This window comes from Diceros bicornis, chromosome 31 (genome assembly GCF_020826845.1).
Source record: "Diceros bicornis minor isolate mBicDic1 chromosome 31, mDicBic1.mat.cur, whole genome shotgun sequence".
NCBI lineage: Eukaryota > Metazoa > Chordata > Mammalia > Perissodactyla > Rhinocerotidae > Diceros > Diceros bicornis.
In genome coordinates this window covers 14,176,080-14,195,665 of record NC_080770.1, presented here as the reverse complement: position 1 = coordinate 14,195,665, position 19,586 = coordinate 14,176,080, and the positions used below count along the sequence as shown (strand labels likewise).

Genomic DNA, 19,586 nt, shown 5'->3' with positions numbered 1-19,586 from the left:
AGAAACACAAAAGCTGAGGTTGTTCATCACCACTAGACCTGCCTTGAAAAAAAGTCTCATAGAAGTTTTTTAAGATGAAATAAAAAGACACTAATCAGCAACAAGAAAACATATGAAAGGGGCTGGCTGGGTGGCGCAAGCAATTAAGTGCGCGGGCTCTGCTGCGGTGGTCTGGGGTGCGCCAGTTTGGATTCCGAGCACACACCGACAGACTGCTAGTCAAGCCATGCTGTGGTGACACCCCATATAAAGTAGAGGAAGATGGGCACGGATATTAGCTCAGGGCCAATCTTCCTTAGGAAAAAAAAAAAGAGGAGGATTGGCATCAGATGTTAGCTCACGGCTGATCTTCCTCACACACACAAAAAAATATGAAAGTATACAACACAGTGATAAAAGTAAATATACCGTCAGGCTTAAAAAAACTCTAATTTGGTAATAAGGCTATGTGTTAACCAGTTAACTATACTATAAAAGTTAAAAGTAAAGTGTATTAAAAATAATTATAGCTATTATAATTTGTTAAAGAATAGTCAATATAAAAAAGAAGTAAATAATGACATAAACCATATAAAAGGAGAGAGTAAAAGGGTATAGATTTGTAGACAATTGAAGTTAAGTTGCTGTCAGCCTAAAATGAACTGTTTTCTCTATGAGATGTTTATGTAAGACTCATGGTAACCAGAAAGAAAAATCCCAGGGAAGAGCACAAGACACAAAGAGGAAACAGAGTTTACAACCACAAAACAATCACCAATGTACTAAGATAGGCAGAAACATAGGGAAAAAGAAACAGTGAACATAGAAACCAACCAGAAAGCAATGAATAAGACGGCGTTAGTAAGTCCTCACATTTCAATAGTCACCTTAAATGTAAATAGATTGAATTTACAAATCAACAGGCAGAGGCCTGGGTGAATAAACAAATAAAACCCAGCTATAGGCTGCCTGCAAGAGAATCAGTACAGTTTTAAGATAGACATAGGCTCAAAGTGAGGAGATGGAAAATGATATTTCACACAAGTGGAAACCAAACAAAGCAGAAATAGCTATATTTCTAGCAGATGTAATAGACTTTAAGTCAAATATGGAAACAAGAGACAAAAATGCCATTATATAATTATAATGGGTCAATTAATCAAGAATACATAATAAATGTAAATATATACACACTCAAAATCAGAGCTCATAAATATACTAGACAAATATTAAAAGATCTGAAGGGAGAAATAGACAACACAATAATGATAGGGACTTTTATACCCAACTTTCAGCAAATAGATAGATAGTCCAGACAGAAAGTCAACAAGGAAACGTTGGGTTGGAAATATGCATTAGACCAAATGAACCTAACAGACATTTATAGAACATTCCATCCATAGCATCAGAGTACACATACTCCTCATGTGCACATAGAACATTTCCAGGACAGATTATATGACAGGACACAAACGTGTCTTAGAAAATTTAAGATTGAAATCATACCAAGTATACTTTCTGACAACACTGATATGAAACTAGAGAACAACAAGAGGAAAGCTGGAAAATCTATAAATATATGAAACACTAAATAACGCACTCTTGAACAACAAATTAGTCAAAAGCGAAATCAAAACACATTATGAAACAAATGAAAATGGAAACATAATACACTAAAACCAGTGGGATGATACAAAAGCAGTTCTGAGAGGGAAGTTTACAGTGATAAATGCATATATTAAGAATATCGATGGGGGCTGGCATCGTGGGTTAGCAGTTAAGTGCGTGAGCTCCGCTACTGGCGGCTCCAGTTTGGATCCCTGGCGCGCACCCACGCAACGCTTCTCAGGCCATGCTGAGGCCGAGTCCCATGTACAGCAACTAGAAGGATGTGCAGCTATGACATACAACTATCTACTGGGGCTTTGGGGAAAAAAAAGGAGGAGGATTGGCAATGGATGTTAGCTCAGAGCCGGTCTTCCTCAGTAAAAAGAGGAGGATTAGCACTGATTATCACGGATGTTAGCTCAAGGCTGATCTTCCTCACAAAAAAAAAAAAAAAAGAATATAGATGGGGCCATTCCGGTGGCGCAAGTGGTTGGGTGTGTTCGCTCTGCTGCAGAGGTCTGGAGTTTGCCAGTTCGGATCCGGGCACGCACCGACATGCTGCTTGGCAGGCCATGCTGTGGTGGCATCCCATGTAGGGTGGAGGAAGATGGGCACATATGCTAGCCTAGGGCCAGTCTTCCTCAGCAAAAAAAAAAGAGGAGGATTGGCATGGATGTTAGCTCAGGGCTGATCTTCCTCACACACACACACAAAAAAGAATATAAAAGAATCTCAAAAACAACCTAACTTTACATCTCAAGGAACCAGAAAAGAAGAACAAACTAAGACCAAAGTGAGTAGAAGGAAAGAAACAACAAAGATCAGAGTAGAAATAAAGAAAATAGAGACCAGAAAAAGGATATAAAGAATCAATGCAATTACTACCCGGTTTTTGAAAAGACAAAATTGACAAACCTTTAGCTAGACTAAGAAAAACAAATAGAAGACTCAAATAAATAAAATCAGAAATGAAAGAGGAAATGTTACAAGTGATACTACAGAAATACATAAGATCATAAGAGACTACAATGAATACTTATATCCCAACAAATTGAGTAATCTAGAAGAAATAGATAACTTGCTAGAAATATACAAGCTACCTAGATTGATTCGGGAAGAAATACAAAGTCTGAACAGAACAAAAATGAGTAAGGAGATTGATTCAGTAATGGAAAACCTCCTAACACAGAAAACCCCAAAACCAGATAGCTTCTCTGGCAAATTCCAGCAATCATTCAAAGAAGAATTGATGTCAATCTATGACAAACACTTTCAAAAATTTAACAGGAGGGAATACTTCCAATCTCATTTTATGAGGCTGGTATTGCCCTGTCAGAGAAGGATACCACAAGAAGAGAAAACTATAGACCAATATCCATCATGAATATAGATGCAAAATTCCTCAACAAAATATAGAAAACTGAATTCAACAACACAGTAAAAGGATTATACCCATGACTAAGTGGGATTATCCCTGGGGTGGAAGAGTGAATGATCATCTCAATAGATGCAGAAAAGGCATTTGACAAAATACAACATCGTTTCATGATTAAAACCCTCAAAAATTGGATATAGAAGGAATATATTTCAACATAATAAAGGCCTTATAAAAGAAACCCACAATGAACATTATACCCAATGGTGAAAAACTGAAAGCTTTACTCTAACAACAGGAACAAGGCAAAGGTTCTCACTCTCACCACTCTTACTCAACATAGTACTGGAAGTCTTAGCTAGATCAGAAAGGCTAGATAAAGAAATATGAGACATTCAAATTGGAAAGGAAGAAGTAAAATTGTCATTATTTTCAGATGATATGAACTTGTATATAGAAAATCCTAAAGTCTCAACCCAAAAAGTGTTGGAAGCATCAGCAGATTCAATGAACTTGCAGAATATAAAATCAACATTCAGAAATCAATTGTGATCCATGATCACGAAATACCATCTCATTTCTTTGTGTCTTCTTTGATTTCTTTCCACAATACATTATAGTTTTCAGTGTACAGATCTTTCACCTCCTTGGTTAAATTTATTTCTAGCTTTTTTATTCTTTTTGTTGCAATTGTAAGTGGGATTGTATTTTAGATTTCTCTTTCTGCAAGTTCATTATTAGTTCACAGAAAAGCAACTAATTTTTGTATATTGGTTTTGTGCTTTGCAAATTTACTGTATTCATTTATTATTTCTAACAGTTTTTTCATGGATTCTTTAGGATTTTATATATACAAAATTATGTCATCTGTAAATAGTGATAGTTTTACATCGTCTTCTCCAATTTGGATACATGTTATTTATTTTACTACTTAATTGTTCCAGTTAGAATGTCCAATACTATGTTGTATAAGTGTGGCAGAGTGGACATCTCTATGCAAGCATGTATTGATCTTAGTTAATAACTCTGAAATTCAGAAAATTATTATTTTTGAGTGCTTTATGATTAACTTAAATGATGTGTTAGGCTTTATAGACATTGTCTCATTAGATTCTTTTTTTTTTTTTTTTAATTTTTTTAAATTTTTTGTTTACTGCAGTAACATTGGTTTATAACATTGTATAAATTTCAGGTGTACATCATTATACTTCTATTTCTGCATAGATTACTTCATGTTCACCACCCAAATACTAATTACAACCCATCACCATACACATGTGCCGAATTATCCCTTTCGCCCTCCTCCCTTCCCCCTTCCCCTCTGGTAATCACCAATCCAATCTCTGTCTCTATGTGTTTGTTTATTGTTGTTATTATCTACTAAAAGATCTTATTATCCACATTTTACAGGTTAAAAACAGAAATTAATGGAGTTCAAGTCACATACTTAAAAATTGAGAACTAGAACTCAACATCCATCCCTCACCACAGAGTAATACTGACATTTTAATTTAGGGATTGTTCTTTTAAGTGAATGTCAGAGAATTTGGATAAGAAGAAAGAGAACCTGAGAAAGACCCCCAAGTGGAGGATGTGGAAATGAGAGAGAGGGAAGAGTTCAAGAAAGGGAGAAAACAGCAACCTCATAAAACTTAAGAGGACCATAAATCTTACTCCACCTAGGTCTTACAGGAAGAATCACATGGATATTGAAATAACACAGAATCCACTGTTTTCCATTTATCTTTCCCTGTGACCTACCCAGATCCCCCAGGATAAGAGAGTTATTCCCAGATGTTGAAATTGCTTATTTCTTTCTAAAATAATTATTCATGTGGGGCCTATTGCACTCCAAGATGAGTGGAAAGAGATGCCCACAACTGGTGATCACCTTAAATGTATTATTAGGGCAGAGGTGAAAGGAGAAAAGACAATTATAAGGAGAAAACTATCCAGGTACTTGTTCTCTGGAGTCATGGTAGTCACGGAGTTTTGTCCCTGCTAATTTCATTCCACACTTTGCCATGTCCCTTCCAGGCGAGAATCTGAAGCCAGTGGAGCTAAGAGATTTGCCAAAGGTGACACAGCTGGCTGACAATACAGCTTGATAATAATAAATTAGGTATGTGGACACTACCTTGTTTACAAAGTACTTTCATTTTAGATAGATACATTTTCTTAAATACCTGACCTGAATCAATCATCACAGCATCCCTGTGAGGTAGACATGGCATGATTTCCTACACACAAGTGAGGAAACTAAGGCAATAAGGAATACAATAACACTAATTCACGACAGGGCCATGACTTATCATGGGTACAACCATGGGCATTGGTATCAGCCAATCTGGGTTGAATTCCAGCTTTCCACTTGCTGGTTGTGTGACCTTGAGCAAATTAACCTCTCCAAGCTTCAATACGATCACCTATAAAATGAGGCTGACAGTAATAGCTACTTCATACTTCATACTCCTTCAAGTTGTGTGAACTTGAGGAAATTAACAACTTCAATACTCACTATTAACACCTCTAAAATGGGGCTGATATTATCAGCTGCTTCACAAAGTAGCTCTCCATAGAATCAAATTAGATAATGCTTATAAAGCACTTATTAGAGCATGAAGTACACAGCATGCCTTCTATTAAAGTAGGTTTAATTTATGTGTTCTGAATTGGAGTTCTTTCCAACATGTTATGCTGCATTACTAATTCGTCTTTCAAGATATCTACTTAAGGTCACACCCACAAACTGTCGTGTGTGTTTTTTTTGTTTTTTGAAATGTAATTAGTCTACCCTGCCATTACTAGGGATACAGAGATGTTTTAGGAAGGTCCCAATCATGGTTTGATCTGCTTCAGCTAATCTTACTTCTAGGGAGAAAGGGATTGATGGGGTAATGAGTTAATTATTTAACACTTGCTAATTGGTTAGTAGTTATATATTCACTCTGATAAGAACTGTAATAATTTAATGTTTTAAACTGAACAGATTCTCAAGATAAGTTTAAAGATATAACACCAGAAGTGTAGAAAATGGGTGACATGCCCATGCAATGAAGGACATATTTCTGGTCAGTGAGAACCATTTATGTTCCACACATGACACTTCGTGAGACTCAAGATGGATTGTTGCTACACTGGGAAGAACATGGCAGACCTCAATGTGCTCAAAGGTTCTGTCTGTAAAATGGGGATAATTTCTCACCTGCCAACTTCACACGGTAATCCCTACTATACAATGTAACTACATGAAGTATAAAGTGTTGTATAAATACTAATGTAATATGTATGAAATTTAGTCCGTAAACTCTCATCTGAAAAATATCTCTTTCAAAATTTTCCTTAATTTCTATTGCTTGGTACCCCCCAAGTCTGGTGTCTCTGCTGCTCTCTGGTCATATTTAAGGACCTGGAATTCTGAGAGGATCAGATCTCTGGAACTTGAGTCTCACCTCCAAGGACACACCATGACAGCCATCATTTCTGAGTCTTGTGTGGTCTCTGAGAAGCTACCATGAAGCATGTTCCAGACCACCTATGCCCAGATATTGATGATTTGACTTCTTTCTAGCCTCTGAGAATCTCTCCTACTCTTAACCTGAAAAGCGTCCTTCTTTCTACCACTCCTTTCTCTCATTCTTTTTCACATGATTCTTTTTCTCACAATTCACTTCACAAGGAGGCTCAGGGAGTAAGATGGGGGGAACAAGGTTTTTCGGGAAGGAAATCCAACCAATCTTTATCCCTCTCCTCTCCTTTTCTCTCCTCTCCCTCCCTCCACTTCTCTCTGTTCCCTTTATCTCTTTCTCTCTCTCTGCCTTTCTCTCTCTCTTTCCATATTTCTCTTTCTGTGTCTCTCCCTCTCACTCTCTCTCTCTTTCTCTGTTTGAGATTAAGATTCTAAAGTATTCGTGTTAAAATTTTATTTTAATAAAATATTTAATTTTATTTAATAGAATATTAGAAAATAGAATTATTATTAGAATTCTAATAATTCTAATATTCTATTAGAAAATAGAATATTTAATTCTACACATTATTTTATTTTATTTTTATTGAAATACAAATAAAGGCTTAACAATTAAAAATAAATAAAAGAAATAAAGAAAATTGCTGAGGAAAGAACCATTTGTGTGGCTTCTGAGGGTCTTGTCACTTATCTATGTATAATATCTATCAGAACATCTGTGCTCAAAAATAGTTTTATCTACTGGGGTCTAATCATGGGAACAGGCTTTTCAAGATAAATTCGAGGGTGGTGAGAGAACCTCAGGCAGTTCACTTGGTGGTGGCAGGTAACCATAATGGCACCAGGAATCAAGGACCCATGTTTTCACTTCTCTCTACCTACCTATCTTGTGACCAACCAAAGGTCACTTACATATTCTTCCCTTTGTTTTTCTTATAGGAAAAATAATACCTGCACAAATATTATTCTTACTGAGGTAAGTGTGTTAGCCTCTTTACCACCCTCTTAAGAGCCTCTTTGATCTCCTTGTTCCTCAGACTATAGATAAGAGGGTTTAACGTGGGGATAAAGATAACATAGAACACTGACAGAACCTTGTCTTGCTTGTTAGTGTGGCTAGAGCTGGGAAGCAGGTACACAGAGAGGCTTGTACCATAGTATAGTATCACAACTGCCAGGTGGGAGGCACAGGTATTGAAGGCCTTGGCATTACCTTTGACAGAAGATATTTTCAGGATGGAAGCTGCAATAAAACCATACGATAAGACAGTAAGTAGGAAAGAATTAAACCCAACAAATGTACACACCAGAACAAGAATCATTTGGCTGATGAAAGGATCAGAGTAAGACAAGGAAGTAATCTGGGTTATGTCGCAGAAGAAATTTGGAATGATATTGGGCCCACAGTAGTAGAGATGAAAGCAAGAAACTGTTTGAACTAAGCTGCCAAGGAAACCAGACCCATAGGCCCCAGCAACCATCTTCTGACAGAGCCCAGGAGCCATGACGGCTGAGTACTGCAGAGGCCTACCAACAGCAACATATCTGTCATAGGCCATGGCAGCCAAGAGGCAGCATTCAGCCAGACCCATCCAGCACCCAACAAAATATTGGGTGGCACAGGCAATGAAGGAAATCATTTTTTCATCTTTTAAGAAATCTGAAAGCATCCTTGGGCTGGTGGAAGAGGAATAGCAGATGTCTATAAATGACAGGAAACTGAGGAAAAAGTACATAAGTGTGTGCAGGTGGGAGTCCACCCTGATTAGGATGATGAGACTCAGGTTCCAGATGAGGGTCACAAGGTAGATCCCTAGGAAGATTGGAAAGAGGATAAGTTGCAGCTCTTTTTCATCTGACAGTCCCAAGAGAACAAACATGGCCACAGAGGTATGATTTCTTTCCCCTTCCATGGACCTGCCAGGTACCATCTGCTGAGAAAAGGAGGAGAAAAGGAAATGTTTTCATTGTCAAAAAACACACAAAAAAATACTTTTCATTTTTTTTCCAGTCATGTAGCAGACTTAATATACAACCTTGAATCATCAACATTGAGTTAGCCTGTGTCTTCCACCTATAATAACCAACCTTAACTGAAAGATTCCCTTGGATAAATATTTTCATTTTCTCTTCGGGGACAAAAGACAGTAAATGGTCATCATTAGTACAGTATCCTCTAAAATGTCTTAATTTCATGTTTTCCCTTTCCAGATTTTCCAAATAGATGAGAATTGAGAATAGACTAAATTAGGAAAATGCTGCCATCACTCTACATGGTGAAAGAGAATGATTCTGCTCAGACATGGCTCTGATATAAAGTCAATGCTCAGAGAAGCCCATGAATCATGCGGGGCCTCATATGTAAAATGAGGATAGTGAAGTAGGTGCTCTTTAAAATCTCCTTGAAAACTAATATTCAATTAACCTGTAATCAGGGAGGGTGGACAATTATGTAACTGACTTTCTGTTTTCATAATGCCTGGAGAGATACAAGAAGAACATAATGGGATGGAGGGAAGAGTCACAAATCAAGACGCAACTTGAAAATAGGTGTGACTTAACTAAATTTTGACCCTAGGAAGGCTCCTGAGAAGTTAGATAAAACACGGTTGAAAGAACCATTATGCTTCCTTCCTTGCAATTCCAGCTTTTTCTTTCCTCAAATCAAAGATACTTATGAGTTAAATTATCCAGGACAGTAATCTTTAATATTCTTAGGGTCAGTGATGCATTTGAAATCCGTTGCAAACTCCAGACCCTCTACCCAGCAAACTGTAACCACTTACCACATTTGCATATGGTTTTATTAGATTTTCAGTCACCCTCATTCTATTCATAGTTCCTAGGTTCAAGGCTTGAACTCATGCAAGGGTTAGGACGCTTAGGCATCCATGGGGATTAGGAAACTGAGGCGAGATTTCTGGAAGTTCTTTCTCTTTGACTCATTGGAGCTAGTCTGGGAGGGCAAGCATAAAGTCTTCAGGACAAATGGTAAATAACCAAAGGAATATTTTGCCTCAGGCACTCTATGCCCTCTTCAAGATGCAATAGCTGTCATCTCTCCAGATGGTCATTAGAACATCTCCCAACACAAACACATTTTTATTCAGATGAACTTAAACTAGAAAGTAAATCATGGGAAGCCATGAAAGGTAGAAAATAGATGTCAAATGTAGCCCAGGAGGTGTGTATATGGATAAAAATGGAGATTCCCCTGTAGAAAGACTATTACATTAGTGAAATGAACTATGTCTATGAACTACAAAATTTTGTTAGCATTAGCTAACCAGAATGTCTTCCTTTTCCCAACCATTTTCTAGCCCCTGTGTTCCAAAAACAAATAAAAAGGGAAATTACTCATAGAAGCAGAAGGCTATACTCTGGGAAGTAAAAGTAAAAGAGTTCATTTCCCAAAACCTCTGCAGTCATTGCTTCATGGTGCACTATTTTGAGAAGAACTCTGAAGAAACGAAAAGATTAGCTGGAAAAGAATATTTACATGTTTGCCATCAGTATGGAAGGAGAAATAGTTTCATACAGACTACATATTCACCATCCCAGACTTAGATGTGGTTCTTCTGTCCATAGTGAGACTGAATGGAAGGAGAATTTTGTGAGGAGAGCAGAAAATTGCATTCTTCATCATCATTATCATCATCATCAAAACAATCACGATGACCAAAAGATTTTTTGAGCAGCTACAGTATATACTGAAATTCTCCTTCTACTTACTCATGGAGATATTCACAGCTTTCTCTAATTTCCATTTATTCAATATGGTATCCTTAATCCTGCTGTGCTGTCTACTAAACACAGATAGTACTCTGAAATTTGCCTCTACATGTCTATTATATGCACATGGAGTGCCAGTTAGATGTATGTTAAATCTTCTTGCTCTACATTCTACATCACTGAAACATCCATTGTTTGTGTTTCTCTACTGTTTTCTGTTTAATTTGTACAGATCTCTCTTCCAGTAAATTCATTCTATCACAAGTTGTGCTAATTGGTTATTTAACTCACACTTAAATTTCAAATTTCAATCATCATATTTTGTCTTCTCTCTTCAGGTTTCACTTTGTTCTTTACTCAAATGGTCAGCTTTGATAGTCTCTTATTGTTTCATCACACTTTCAATAGTATCTTTTATTTAACATTTTAAACATACTTATTGAAATTATTATTTTCTAATAATTTAAATACATAATTTTGCAAGTATGATTCTATAGCTTAATGTTATTGCTGACTCTTACTCAAGGTGCCCTGTTTATTTTTGTGTGTAGTGATTTTTCTTAAGTTCATGTTTCTTTAAAATTTATCTGTGGGAATCATTGTTGCTTTAAAATTTGTTTCTTCAGAAATGATTTACGTTACTTCTGTCAGGTACCTTGGGGGCAACTCTAACTCTTTAGAATCTCTTTAAACAAAAATTTTTATTTGGGGTTTTTTGGCGTCACAACAACAATAATATTTAGGTTGCATATCTACATAAGTAGATGAGTGAGATTAAAAATTATCAGGCAAAGGCATGACGTCAACACTGTAGCAATCAAGGATATTCCTTCTTTATGTTCCACTTTTGTAACGGTGAATTGGACATCCATCAATGAACAAAAGAGCCTTTTTGGGAATTGTGGTATCTAGCACAACATGCCAAGGGACCCAGGAGGAATCTTGCCCACCTCTGTATCCAGTAATAGGCAGACAGAACTCAGCATGAACTGCACAGCCAGTAGGAGACTGTGAAATTGCCCCATCTCATCTTGGTGATAGTTGAGTAAAGCCTGGAAAGTGCTGACTTGGGCAGACACTCATGTTGAGAGGAGAGAGACTTTGTGGAAGCCCGGTCTTCCTGACAAGGGATTCCAGCACACTACTGGGGCAGAAAAAATGTGTGAGATCGATTACAATGGAGACAGTGAAAAATTTCCCAGCATCACCCCCTTCAAGGCAATATTGCAGAAGCTGAAGTGTTTAGCACTGGCAAACTCTCCCGCACAGAAAAAAGAGAAGCAAGTGAAGGCCCAGCTACCCGATCAGTGTTGGATGAGGCTGTAGAACTCCCTTCTCTGTAGAAGTAGGTAGACTACTGAGGTGGGTAGACCACGGCTAGAGAGAGATCAGGAAAGAGGCAGATAAGAACATTAAACGGAATTAAAGGGGCACAGGGGCTCAGCGTTTCAGCAGGAAGTCCACCTATGAGCCTCTAGGAGTACCTCACCAGAGGATATTCCCACCAGATCCACTGGGACCCTCAACCTTCCAGTGCTAAACCGACACCTCCCTCCACTCTGCAACTGGCTCGTTGTACACATTCCTGAAGGTAACAGTGAGAGGAAATCTGGTAAACTGAGTGCTCTCAGAAAAACAGACCTGGTCTTTTGGCAAGGGAGAAACCACACACATGAGCTGGAGCGCCACCTTCCGGAAAACAAAAAAGAGGTTTCCCAGAGCTAGCTGGGGAGTGGTAACAAAGACACAATACCTTAAGAATTCAGCCACAAGAGGGAGCAAGAAGAGTGGAGCAGGTGACTCGTACAAAGGCAGAGAAAACTCCAGACCCTTTACATCACTACTCACAAAACTTAACTTGAAATGAATTAAAGATTTAAACATAAGACCTAAAACCATAAAACTCTTAGAAGAAAAAATAGAAGAAAAGCTCCTTGACATTGCTCTTGGCAATGATTTTTTGGATACGACACCAAAAGCACAAGCAACACAGCAAAAATCAACAAGTGGGACCACATCAAACTAAAAGCTTCTGCACAGCAAAAGAAACAGTCAAAAAAAAAAAAAAGAAATGAAAGGCAACCTAAAGGATGGGAGAAAATATTTTCCATTCATATATCAGATAAGCAGTATTATCTAATATATTTAAAGAACTCAAGCAACTCAGTAACAAATATCAGAAAATCTGACTAAGAATGGGAAGTGGAACTAAATAGCCATTTTTTCTGAAGAACACATTCAATTGCCAACAGGTACCAAAAAAGTTGCTCAATGTCACTAATCACCAGGGAAATGCAAATCAAAACCACAATAAGTTATCACTTCACACCTGTTAGAATGGCTATCATCAAGAAGACAAGAGAGAGCATGTTGATGAGGATGTGGAGATAAGGGAACACTCATACATTTTTGTGGGAATTTAAATTGGTTCAGCCACTATGGAAAAAAGTATGGAGTTTCCTGTAGAAATTAAGAATAGAACTACCATATAACCCATCAATTCCGCTTCTGGGTATATATCCAAGGGAAATGAAAAAAGGATACAAAAAGTTATCTGCACACCCATGTTCACTGCAGCATTATTCACAATAGCCAAGCTATGGAAACAACCTAAGTGTCCGTCAATGCATGAATGGCTAAAGAAGTTATGATATGCACACACACACACACACACACACACACACACACACACACACACAATGCAGTATTACTCAGCCATGAGAAAAAGGAAATCCTGCCATTTGTGACAACAGGGATGGACCTTGAAGGATTTACTCTAAGTGATATGTTAGACAGAAAAAGACAAATACTGTATGATATAACTTATATATGGATTCTAAGAATATTGAAATCATAAAACCAGTGAATAGAATGGTACATACAAGAGACTGGGGTGTGGGGGAATTGGAGATATGCTGTTTAAGATTACAAACTTGTAACTACTAGATAAATCCTAGAGATCTAATGTACAGCATAGTGATTATAGACAACAATATTCTATCATAAACTTCAAAATTTCTAAGAGCTGGATCTTTTTTTTTATTGAGTTAACTGTTTTATAACAGTATATAAATTTCAGATGTACATTACTATATTTCAAAATCTGTATAGGCTAGATCTTAATTGTACCCACCACAAAAAAAGAAATATAATTATGTGATTTGATAGAGGTGTTAGCTAATGCTAGGGTGGTAAACATATTGCAGTACGTAAATGTATCAAATCAACAGGTTGAACACCTTAAACTTATACAATGTTGTATGTCAATTGAATCTCAACAAAAATAAATTTAAAAAAAGAATTATCAGGGAAGACATTTTTTACTTTTTCTCTTTCTCTCACACTGAAACTGAGAGAGGTGTGCATATGATTGTCTCATTTTGTGAGGCAGGTTTTTTTCTAGTTTGCCCTCTGAGAATGTTAACCTTTGTGATTCCCTGTTTTCAACAGGATTGAGGGGAAGGGACGTTGTCTGTAAGCCAATCTCACACATGGTCTTTCTCTCCTAGCCCTCATACATTTACCCATTAAACCCAAGACTGAGGCTACCAGAGATGAGTAGATCCTTCCAGGGAAAATGTTGGCCCCAACACACTATCCTCTGAGGTTTCTGCTTTTTCTTGTCACTTCTGTACCATGATAAATTTATTTGCTTTATCACTGGCTCAGCCATGAAAAAAAGTGTCTTTTAGATTTTATCTAGCATTATTGGTTTCTTTGAACATATCGCCCACGATATTACCAGAAACACTTTTACAAATAATATTTCTATGAAAGTGTTGGTTACTCCAGCTTATCACTGGCCACATTTTTCCCTAAAACACCAAGCTACTAGATTTGCTTAACTTTTTTTGCCTCTAATATGATTGAATTTGCCTGAAAATCAAGGCATGGTATTAAGTAGTTGATATTTATTGAATGCGTGCTATGTTCCAGGTACTGTCTGAATACTTTTATGTTTTATCTTATTTTAATTTTCAACAATTTTATGAGATATGTACTCTTATTATTCCCATTTTACAAATGAGGAAACTGTGGGTCAGAGCAGTAAATAGCTCAAGGTCACACAACCCATGAGCGGCAGGACTGAGATTCAAATCCAGGCAGTCTAGCTTCAGAGCCATATCTTATATATCTTCAGGGACCTGCCCACTAAAATGTGTTAATTGCTGCATTAATCTTATTTTATTTTATTTATTTATTTTTTTGTGTGTGAGGAAGATCGGCCCAGAGCTACCATCTGCCAATCCTCCTCTTTTTCCAGAGGAAGACTGGCCCTGGGCTAACATCCATGCCCATCTTGCTCTACTTTATATGGGACGCCGCCACAGCATGGCTTAACAAGTGGTGCGTCGATGCGTGCCAGGGATCCAAACCCATGAACCCCGGGCCGCCGCAGTGGAGCGCGCGCACTTAACCACTTGCGCCACCGGGCCAGACCCAACATTAATCTTGAAGACTGCAGAGTGCAAAGTGCTATATTTGTTGTTTTGTATGATGTAAATGGTCCAATAAGGAGCCTATACCCCAGGAAGATTGAGGAGAAATGTGCCCATAGAGGCATAACACAAAACAAGAGATGATGTGTGGCATAAGAAAGACAGAGGTAAACTCTTGTGGGTGATCAACAGCTGTATGTGGGCAAGAAGTTTGAGACTGCGGAAGGCTCCTGCAGAGTCTTTGCAACAAATTCTCATAAAAGATCTCTAGAATGGCAGAGACCATTTCAGACACATTATTCTACAAATGGACAGGGCGATGACGACGTAATTGAACATGCTGTTAATAACCTGATCACCATGTCTTTGCACATAGATACTCTTTCAGGAAATGAACAGAAAGGCTGTAATGCTGACTGCTTGCCAAGTAAGTGAGACAAACTGGAGGAGAATTGATCTTCTTTCAGGAGGAAGAAATAAGGAGACATTACAATGTTTTGCCATACATCCTGGAGTAAATGACAGAAAGAGAAATCTCAGCCTTTAGATGGTGACCACTGCAAAGCTTGTGCCCACAGATGCCTCAGACAAAATTACCACAGCAAACACTACTGTACACAGAGAACTATGTTAAACCAGTGATACTGTTCTTAATCCTAGAGCACCTTTTAATTTCTACATTGTTTTTCTCAACCACCTCAGATTCTATCACTTCTAAGTAAACCTTTTTAGTTACCTCTTACGTATCAAGGACTCTTGAGCTTTCTTCTTTTGTTTTGGATAAAGTTCATCTTGGGATAAAGTTTATCTGATTTCTCTTCTTTCAGTTTTTTCTCAAATCATTCCTGGCATCAGATATTCCCCCTCCCCATACTTACCTCCATTTGACCCTGCTTAGCAAATGGAAAAAAGAAAGAAATGGAAATAGAACATGAAAAAGTGGCCCCTTTCACATGCTCCTCTTCTTTAAGATATTTCATCTGTAAGCTCTCCCAATATTCACTTAGTTGACTTTGGAAAAGTTCAACACATTTGTACAGCAGGAAACAAAATCTGAAGAGCTTAGTTTATCAGGAACAGTATGGACAGGATTACTCTCAGAAGACCAAGTGTTATATTTTTTCTTGACTGGTGGTCCTTCCCTTCATCAAGACTTGACATGGTCATCAAAGTTGCATTGGATCCACTCAATTCAAGAGTCTTCTGTAGATTGCTCAAATTTGACTTTTTAAATGGAACAAATCAGGTGATATAGGCCCCTCAGAAATTACCTACAACTTTTCCTCTGGATCTGTGTTTTCTCCTTTTAAACACTAATCAAAGGTCTCCAGCTCCCCATTTTATACCAAAATGTATTGACACAGCCTACATATTTAGATCATCCTTCTACAGATTTGCTTTTCAGGCTAAATGAGCTGCCTTGAAAGAGGATCCCTTATCAAACTTAGACTTCAAGGACAATGATCTTGAGCTATTTGTAAATCATTGAAATTCTTCCTGGGTCCTAGGCCCTCATTTTCCTTACAGCTAATCCTCTATGACTCACCTAAAGGTTCTGTAAATCTTTACTCTCCTTTGTTCCTACTCTTTTTTCTTTGTGGTGAGCAAGGTATTCAGAAATAGCCAACAGATGTTTCAGCATCCAGCTCCTGAGAGTATCCCACTCCATCAGTACTCTGAAATGAGCACATGGTCCTTTGTTAGGAACATTTGGCTCCCTCAGCCTCCCTCAGAAATGATCCAGCTGTGGGAGAAGAGGTCCTTAAAGCTGATATGCATTCTCTCATATCTAAGAGAGGACTTGGGAGCACAGCTCCCAACAAAGAAAGAACAATTAGAAATGTGAAAGCTGTAAATAACATCCCTCCTGGGTGATAGACAGGAGACCAAGTCTGTTAATTGGTCGCTTGTTTAGCCTCCAAGATCTCCCTTCAGGGTGTTCACGTTTTGAGACATTGTTATGTCAAGGAAACCTCCATTCACCCCGGAAGTATTATGGGGCTGATTTATAGATCACTTCCAGCCTTGTTACTCATGAAATAAATTATATCATCAAAGCATAGAGACAGTCGTCAGAAGCCTCTGTCTGGGAAACGCACCAGGAAGTAGTGAACCTCCAGCAATGCTGAGTCAGACTCTGCAATAGAGAAAATCTCAACTTTCTACCTCCTTATTTTGGACTAGTATTTTTTTTTTTTTTTTTTTTTTTTTTTAGCTTTTAGATGATGCTCCATGGATGGGTAAGTTCAGAAAGACCTTCCAGAGGTTTAGAGTAGGGAATAAGAATCAGAAATAGCTCTCCTATTCTCTTCCATTGCTCCAGCTACTTGGTTTAAAAGAGGAAATGAGTAGAAGAGAGAGAATGAGAAAAAAAGAAAATGATTGTATGAAGAATGATAGAGACAAGGAGGAAAAGGAGAACTGTGCAAAGTCTATAAGAAACTTTGCAAAGATAAATAATATTCAGTCTTCCCAAAACACACACCAAGAAATAACCCTTCTACCTCCTTCCACGCCACTTTGCTCTCCTCTCACTGCAAGCAGAGAAGAAGCAATTCTTTTTTTTTTTTTTTTGGTGTTTTTTAAAAATTTATTTTATTGACGTCACATTGGTTTATAACATCATATAAATTTCAGGTTTACATCATCGTTTTTGGTTCTGTATATACTGCATTGTGTTTACCACTAGAAGTTAGCGCACCATACACATGTGCCCCTTTACCCCTTTTACTCCTCCCCTCTGGTTAACTACCTATCTAGTCTCCATAATTATGTGTTTGTTTGCTTATCCTCCACATATGAGTGAAGTCGTACAGTAATTGTCTTTTAGTGTCTGACTTATTTCACCTAGCATAATACCCTAAGTCCATCTATGTTGTCATACATGGCACAATATCATCTTTTTATGACTGAGTAGTATTCCATTGTGTGTGTGTGTGTATGTGTATATATACCACATCTTCTTTATCCATTCATCCATTGAGAAAAAAAAAAGTATCGTTTTACAGCCCAAGACACTAAGCCCTTGTCCTTTGGTCTTCAAGATCTGGCTCTTCATTCTCTAGACACTCATGGAAAGAGTATCTTAGAGGGGTTAGAAGAGGCCAAGCTATGGAGAATGTCAAGCAGTCAGTTGCATTATATTAGAAAATAAAGTCTTCTCATGCTTTTGACATGTCTTTAGTGTCTTGCTTTACCCCCATCGAACCCTCCTTTAAAATTTTTCACTTAGCTGTATGGACAGCTAATGGATAATATTTTCAAAATATTATCCAGTTTTTTACCTAATATTTCCTTCCCCATATCTGTGATCATTCCCCTCTTTCAGGCTGGTAAGTTGTTAGGTTCTCAAGCCTCAGAGAAAGGATGTGATAGCAAAAAGAGATTGAAGCAGACGGTGATGTGGCCAAAAACATGAGTGAGTCTTCAGAACGGCTTAGAGACAACACAACTATCAAATATGTTTGGAGACATGAAGAACAGAGGAGCCCAAACCAAAAGATGGTTAGGTGCTGAGTTGGCAGGCAGAAACTTAAGAAAATGCAGTTATGGTAGTCCAGGGAGACAGCCACTGGGCACTTAGGGCTTGAGCTCTACAGAATTTCCTGAGCCATAGATGAGGATAGGAACAACAGGACAATTCTCATTTAACCAAGAGTGCCTGTGAGTAGCAGAGTCATCAGACCTAACAGGTCTGGAGGATGGGGATAAATAGAATTCAGCAGCAACCCATTTATGATTTGACAGCGTGGTATCTGTGAGGCAATAGATATTCCAGGAAATGCTGCCATGGAGAGAGGTCAAGGACCAGATGCCCCCATTGCCCTGCCATCACCCAGCCCTCTAGAACTTAGACACAAATGTAGGGAAAAGAGGGAAGGACCATTGAATTGACTAAGTTTTTCCCCAGTGGAGAAATAAGGGTAGTGCAAAGTGGAAATAGTGTTATGGGGAGACAATGAAAATTATGTTTCTGGAGTGCCTGAATTTGTAGATTGACTGTCAAAACCTCATGTGTGCATTATAAGTCTTATTTTCCTCCATGCACATTATAATAGGCCAATTGGCTATATGTTACAGTATTTAACCATTTTCTTCATGTAGCGTAGAAGATATTACCAAATTTTCAATGACTGTTTTTCTGAAAGCATTTCTAACATATGAGTGTGATAGGCAGCCTCCAAGATGGTCCACGATGACCCTGGCCTCCAGATATTCATGGGCTTGTGTAAAACCCTCCTATATTTAATAGGCTAACTCATGCAACCAAGAATATTGGTCTTCTGCCATCAGCCAACACCAACTTGACAGCTATGTGAGAGATCTATTTTGGAAGTGGATCCTCCCACCTTGATCTAGCTTTAGAGGACTCCAATCCTAACCCGCTACTTGAACGCAACCTCTGGAGACTCCCTGAACCAGAACCACAGAAACAAGTTGCCCCTGAATTTCTGACCCTCAGAAACTGCAAAAGGTAATAAATATCTATTTTTGATCGAAGCTGCAAAGTTTTGTAGTAATTTGTTGTGCAATAATATGTAATTAATATACAAAGAATAGAGACCACTTACTCGAAAAGTCACATTTTTATGATTCTTGGTACATATTACAAAAGTATTTTCAGTAGGAATCTTTCACTTTTTATGACTGAAAAATATGAAACTGGTCAAAACAATCAAGTGAATCTATCAGCTCATAAAACAGAAGTAGTCAGAGAAAATTTGATTCAGTGGCTCAAACAATATTATAAATGTCTAGTTTCTTTTCTTTTGTTTAATATGCCCTGGGCACTAATTGTTCCATCCTATGGATAATTTCTCTTATGGTAGCAAAATTGTACAAGTTCTAGATCTCAAAGTCTTACTTCGCATAATCCAAAAGAAAAGAGTATCTCTTCTGGTAGCTTCCACAGAAGAGAAAAGGAATTTTGTCTCTCAGAAGCTCCAGCAAACATCTCCTTGCGTCTTTCCAGCTTTGATTTGTT

General features: G+C 37.8%; 2 protein-coding genes across 2 annotated transcripts in view; both read right to left on the bottom strand.

Moving 5' to 3' along the window:
* LOC131395032 (olfactory receptor 5AN1-like) overlaps window positions 1–19,586 on the bottom strand; it is a 141,707-nt gene that overhangs the window by 97,982 nt on the left and 24,139 nt on the right. The window lies entirely within an intron of this gene.
* Window positions 7,400–8,362, bottom strand: LOC131395030 (olfactory receptor 5A1-like). The gene has a single exon (XM_058526801.1). It carries the CDS (start codon window positions 8,360–8,362, stop codon window positions 7,400–7,402), a length of 963 nt encoding a protein of 320 aa, XP_058382784.1.